At 57.8% G+C, this 6,635-nt stretch overlaps 1 protein-coding gene across 1 annotated transcript in view; it reads right to left on the reverse strand.

Annotated features, from left to right (window-relative positions):
* CDH22 (cadherin 22) overlaps window positions 1-775 on the reverse strand; it is a 55,815-nt gene extending 55,040 nt beyond the window's left edge. The window contains exon 1 of the mRNA XM_086623016.1: window positions 557-775. Coding sequence (XP_086479142.1) covers window positions 557-775 — 219 coding nt within the window. The remainder of the gene's footprint in view (window positions 1-556) is intronic.
* Between the last annotated feature and the right edge of the window lie 5,860 nt (window positions 776-6,635).

A 6,635-nucleotide genomic window follows, 5' to 3' on the forward strand; every position in this document is an offset into this window, starting at 1 on the left:
GCATACTATGTCCACGCTGAAAGGGCTGTAGGACCAGGGATGGACCATCCTCAGGAAGTCAGGGCTGCACCTATGGCAGCAACTGCTGGGGCAAGAAGGTGCTGGTGCTACAGCAGCACTCAGCTCCCAAGACATGGCAGAGACCAGCGTGGGGAGATGCTCGCCCGGCCGGCTCAGCCCCGTCTGCGCATCCGCTCTGGACCAGCAGGTCTGCCACAGAGATGGGGCTGAGCCTTCCCCACTGAACTCACAACACCCAGAGCTGCACCCCTTCTTGCGCCCACCCCAAACACCATGGGAACCCAGCACACCACTGGAAGAACGCAGATGCAAATTTTGGTGTGCTCCTGCCCTAGAGCCTGCGCGAGCATGTTAACCTCACCACCCCCGGCAGGGACCAGGTTCCTGCCATCTCAGCCTACACAGAGCACTGCTCCAACCAGGCTCCCACAAGCAACCTTCATGCTGGCCCTCTCTCCCCGCCAGGCTCAACTGTGCTGCCAGCATGCCCTGCTCTGCCGCTGGCCAGGCCCACGGAAACACAGGGTTACCTTACCTTCCCCACATACAGCGGCTCCGTGCCCGTGTACTCCTCCACCACAAAGAATTGATTCCAGACCCAGCCACGCTTCACTCGCCCACCGGCCAGCAGCACGGGGTCCCCTGGCTGCCCTGGGCCAGGGCCCTCCACCACAGTGCGTGCGGCCCCCAGCTCCTGGATGGCACAGAAGAGCAGCAGCATGGTCCACGAGAAGCGCTGCAGACCCTTCGCCATTGCACTCTAAGAAGCTGCATGAGCAGTAGCTTTTGGACTGGCAACTGGCATCCTGGGCAGAGGAGGGAGAAAGTCCACACGAGCAGCGTGGGGCTCACTGGTCAATGCAGAGCATCCCCATCCCCGCTGCATGCTGCGTCCCACAGCTGGAGCACTCCTGTCCCACCAGGCTGGAGTCAAATCTGTGACAATAGGCGTCCCGGACCGCCTGCTGCGAGCGTGGGAGCGGTCAGTGCTGGTGTCCTGCAGGCTGCTCCTGGGTCTCCAGAGAAGAGTCTGGCAGCTGGCATTTGTCCCCAGGGACAGAGCTGCACGGCTCCGTGCTTGGCTGCCGCTGGTCTCGCTGGGGAGCAGGGTCACACACAGCCTGCTGCCCACCCCGCCAGCGGGCAGGGAGCTCTGCAGTGGCGTGCAGGGCACAGACGCCCACGACCGTCATCCACGGGAAACAAAGGGAAGCTTTTCCACACACAGTTTCACAGAGAAGTTAACAGGATGAGCTGCTGCGGCCAACGTCTGCCCGTCCTGTGGTGGCCCTGGACTACTGTGCGAGGGGTCCAGCAGCGCAGATGCCTGTGCCACACGTGCAGTTCACGAGCCCGTTTGTAACTCCCATCTTCAGGGGGATGACATCCCAGCACCTGGCGAAGGGTCCTTTGCCCAGCTGATGCTGGTCACTTCCATCCTCTGCTGGCTCACGCAGGGAGGTGCAGGGCAGCTGGCAGCATCCCCGGGAGCCTGGAAAAGGCCAAGGAGTCAGTGCTGGTGTGAGAGCAGGGCTGTGTCCCCCCGTGCTGCCCCTGCAGCCTTGGTCAGCATCTCCCACCCTGCCCTGGCCCAGGTGCCCCGCAGCAGAGCCCAGCCCTGCGGGTCCTGCTAGAGCAGGTACCCCGGAATGGAGGGCAACAAGATACAGAGCTCTCATTGCTACGGACGTTTGATCCAGGAGGGACTCTGAGGCCAAGGAGCCCCACTGCTCGGGGCACCTCCTCACTGCACTGCCCTGGTTGCCGAGGGGAGCGAGGTCTGCTGCTGGCAGGGGGTCATCGTCCCCCACGCCAGTGGGCAATGTGCCAGCAGCACCCCTGGCACCGCACAGCTGCTGCTGCCTGCACAGGGCCAGACTGCACCAGTCCTGCACGCACAGAGAAAGCTCACGCTGGGGGATGCCAACGCCCAACGGTGGGACATGCTGCCCCTCCAGCCACTGCTGCTAGTCTTCCCGGCAGTTTTCCTGGCATCTCACGTCTGCAGTCATGGGCTAGGAGAAAACCATCTGTTCAAGGACTCACCACTTGGCTGACTTTAAAGCTAACAGTTTAAGAAAGGGCTCTGGAGAAAGCCTCAAGTCACCTGCAGGGCACTAAGGTTAACAACGTGAGACCTGTGGCCAAGTGCAGGTTGCAGTCAGTGAGCACCTGGGGAGATGAGGCCTGATCAGGAGGTGGGAATGGGTCTGCAGCATCCATCTCTCCCTGCACCAACACCCTGAGCTACCACCAGAGCTCTGCGGCACCAGCCACAGCCAGAACTACTCATGAAACATGCATGTCTTCACCGGTTTGCAGAATTAATCTCCTGTCATCTGTTACTCTCAGAGGGGGAAAAGAGGATGAATGGAAAGGAGGATGATCTTGGGCTAGATAGCCATTTACTGTCCATGGAAAGGGAACCGGACTGTGCTGCGCACAGCCCCCTGCATGATTCTAAACAGCCCTGGCAGTTCAGAGCAGGGGCGGTTCACAAGCATTCCTTGAGCTTTTCCTTGCATTTGCCATTGCCCTCGTGTGACCACACCAACAGGGCAGATTCCCAATGCACTCAGTGAGCTGCACTGCCATTCCTGAATTTGCCTGCGTGGACAAACACACACTGAGAAACGTGGGGCATTACTGCCAGGCATCAGCCTGCGCTGCCTATTCATGGTTCACAAGCAGCGTGTCAGGCAACATGCAGAAATCTGTTCACACACAAGGGCTCACACTTGTGTTCCATCCCATGCACAGGTAAGAACACTCAGACAGAGTGGCGCTCCCTTTTGTCCATATTTGTGCCTCCTTTGGGGGTACACGTGTGTTTTCACCTCCATGTACACATGCTCTATTCCACGCGCACATGCACACCAGCTGTCACACGTGAAAGCCCTGTGCGCTTCATGCTCCAGGGAGCACAGGGTCTCCAGTGCATTTTTACATTAGCAATCACAGTACACAAGCACTGACATTCCTCCCCACACCTCTTCCCTGCCAGGACGCTTGTCATTCAGACATCTCCGCACCAGCCACGTGGGGCTGTTGGCAACGGCATGACTCCCTCCTGCAGTCAGCCTCCCCATGCAGAAGCCATTCCTTTCACTGCTGCTCTCCCCAACCCGGTGAGAACCCCTATCGTCAAACATCATGACATTTAACTTTGGAGACTATAGCCAGGGGAGCGAGATGACCTGTGCATGGGTGACAGACTGAGTCGTTCCTTCCCACTGTTACAAGTCTCACAGGGTAAAGTAACTGCAGCCTTCATTGATCCAAGATGGATACAAACGCCTCTGCTCTGGAGCAACAGGGCTGAGGCTGCCCCATCTGCAGCAGACTCCGGAGCAAGACGCTCGCGATGACAGTAAGAGGACATATACAAACCTCTTTTATCACACTTACGTGGACATATAGAAGATACATATAAGAAGATATAGCGCACCACTGCCACAAACAGCATCTCTCCAATTTCTCACATCTGGGAAATTTGTGGCTATTTTGGAGTAAGTTCCCCAGATAGTGAGAAAAGTCAATAAACTGAACAGCACAAGCTGTGCCAGAGCAAGAGCTTCAGGTCAGCACCCAGGGCAAACAGTAAGTGTGGGAAGAACACCCTATCCAGCATCTCTGCCCTTGTCGCTCTGCAGCACTTTTGCAGGCAACGCCTCCAGACACATCCAAGGTCTGAGTACAAATGGGCTGTACCTGGTAAATGCAACTTCCAGAAAGGGAACTTCACCAATAGTCCACTGCTCCTGTTCGCAAAGACTACCACGTAAGCAGAGCCTTGGGCAGAGGCAGTCACCAGCTGCTGAGGTCTCCCTCTCTGCCCACCCTGCCACCCCCTCCTTGCCACCCAGGCTACTCCACGCTGGTTTACGAAGCCCTCTCAGAAGACCAACAAGGCAGCAGAGCCACTGCCAGAGAGCAGTTCTGTCACCGCTGGAGACTTCTGGAACATGCTGGGAGGTGGAAGGAAAGCCTGCCCAACAGTGTGGACCCAGGCACTACAACAGCGTCAGCACCTGCAGGCCTGACCCCGCTGGCAGGAAGGCAGCACGTTGCCCCGGCTGTCTCCGGCACGCGGCGCTCCGGGCACGCAGCTGGCAGACAGCCCCGACGCGGCTCCGTGAGGGCAGCGGGAGCCATCCCTGTGCCCTGCACCACACCGTTTTACACCTGAGCGGCAGCTGCAAGATGCCCATTTCCTCCGTGACCCGACGACCCGAGCCGGGTGGGCGCTGGAGCCAGCTCCGCACGCGTGCAGAGACAGCACTGCTGCGCACTCAGAAACAGGCAGCGTGCCTTTTCTTTCAGCCTTGCCAGAGTTACAGCGTATAAATGGAAGCAGCTAAATCCTAAACAGTATCAACAAACTCACAGAAGCAACAGTTTAAATGTACACACTAAAGTGAGGCAGAGAAGAGGAGGCGAGGGCAGAAGATGCTGCAGTGGGCGAGCACAGCTCCAGCTGAGCCGCTCCCCGGCTGCGGGACAAGCTGGCCCACAGTTCCCAAGGCAACTTGCTCAGCCCTCTTGCATCTGAGCACTCCACGGAGCAGCCACTGCCACCGAGAAGAGTCCTGCTGAGCACGCAGGGGCTGGGCTGCCGTTGCCGTGGGAACCACAACCTTGTGTTGCAAGTCTCTGCCATTATCCTGCCTTTTACATTTAACAGATCTCTCATCGTACTGCTGCGTCTGAACTAATGTGGTTTGCTGGTGGCTATCTCACATGTCCAAAGTTCAGCTCTGCTCTGCTGAGCTGTTTGCACGCTCTTGCTATGGGCAGCAATGCAGGCGGCATCACCTGATGTGCCTCGACAAACCTCTAAGACACTCTGGTCCCAGACTGCAAAGCCCATCTCTATCACCTACTGCGCACTCCAGCCCTCGCACCCAGAAACACTGACACAGAGACACATCTATGACAAGGCTAGGTGCCACAAACTGAATTCTTCTTCTCCTCCCATAAATCCTCAGCCTGTTTCTCTGCTGTCTCAGCTTTGGGCCACAGCCAGGGTCAGCATCATGTCTTTTCTCAGTGTGCACACCCTTCCTTCTGGCTGTGACATCACAGACCTCTTCCAGAGGCTGCAGACCCAAGAGCCCCAAGTCCTGCCACTGCCCTTGCAGCAGCCTGCACGCGCTACAGCAGAATTCAACATACGCCAGGGCTGCGGAGCACTGCAGAAGGTCCCATGCACAGGAACCAAGACTAGCCCATTTATTTCCCCATGTTATTGAAGACCTTTCACCAACAGCTGGAAGTGCCACTTCTCTCTGCCACACGTGAGCGGTGGAGCCATAAATAACCAGTGGGAGCTACTGCTGCTGCAGCCAGAACCAGCTGGCAGCACAGCATCCCAAGCAGGCAGCAGCACGCGGCTGCAGGCGCACAGCACGCCTGCACCCGTGTGGCAGTGTGCCTGGGCACCCGCCGTGCCAGGCAGGCTTTCAGGCATGCAGTGAGGCACCAGACTCTCGCGCCACCCTTGGCCCAGGGTGGTGCCCCTCTCCTGCTGCTCCGCCTTCCTTGCTTCCCAATTATCAGCACAACTTCCCCCTCCCCTCCTTACACGAGCTTGTGCAGTTTGTCGGTGCGTATTTGGCACAGCTGTACTGTACATCATGTTGACAGTAGAAATTACATCCTGAGCTTATGTTTTACACTGTGCTCTGTCAGAACTCACCGCAGCCCAGTGATCAGGACAAATTGAATAGCATCCCGTCCGTGTCAATATTTATTTCATTTTACAAATACAGGCTGATGCAGGGGAAATAGGCAGGGGGAGGGGGAGACACACGCAGGCAACAGCACACACAGATAGCACTGCCCAATACATCACAGCCCTACACCTCCAAACTGTGCTACTGCCCAGCACGGCTCAGTCCCAGAGCCAGGGCAGCAGTGATGCTGGAGCTCAGGGAGTGGCAATCCCAACCAGAGGCCAAGCGAGTACCCTGGGAGCTCCTGCAGTGCTCCCGGTGCCTGCAGCTCCGATGGAAGGACTGCCACGCTGGTGCTGTTCCTCCGAGACAAGCCCTTATAATCAGCAGAAAGCGCAGAGCTCCCCATCAGCTAAGACAGACGCAACCGAGCGGAAGCAGAGCCTCCCTCCTCGCCCCCAGCTCGCTGCCGGAGCTAACATGGGCCTGGACGCGCTGCCTTGGCTCCTCGGCACCTCCTGGTAGAGATGCACGAGCTGCCTGCGAGAGCATCGGGCCTGCTCCGTCTGTCCGGAATGCCCACAAGGCCGCTACAAAAGCTGCCTGGGAATAAAGCAGGAGTAAGGCACTGCTTGCATCACCCTTGGGAAGGCAGAACCACAGAATGAATACCAAGCACAAGACAGGAGCTCCCTAAAGCTCGGACCTTCTCCTACTTTTCCATGGCACACCCACACCCCTAGGGACACAAGAAACTCGAGGCTACAGTGGGGAGGTCGCGGGTCAGAGACCACAGCTCAGTCCTGACACCCATGGTCCTGGGCACAGCCTTCATTGCTCAGTTAGCTGTCTGCAGAATGAGTTCAACTGGAAGTACCAGGCACGGGCACCAGCCCCGACATCCAGCAAAGAGAAGGCAGGAGCAGACAGCAGCACGGT

The sequence above is a fragment of the Tauraco erythrolophus genome, chromosome 18 (assembly GCF_009769465.1).
Source record: "Tauraco erythrolophus isolate bTauEry1 chromosome 18, bTauEry1.pri, whole genome shotgun sequence".
In the NCBI taxonomy this organism is placed as follows: Eukaryota; Metazoa; Chordata; class Aves; order Musophagiformes; family Musophagidae; genus Tauraco; species Tauraco erythrolophus.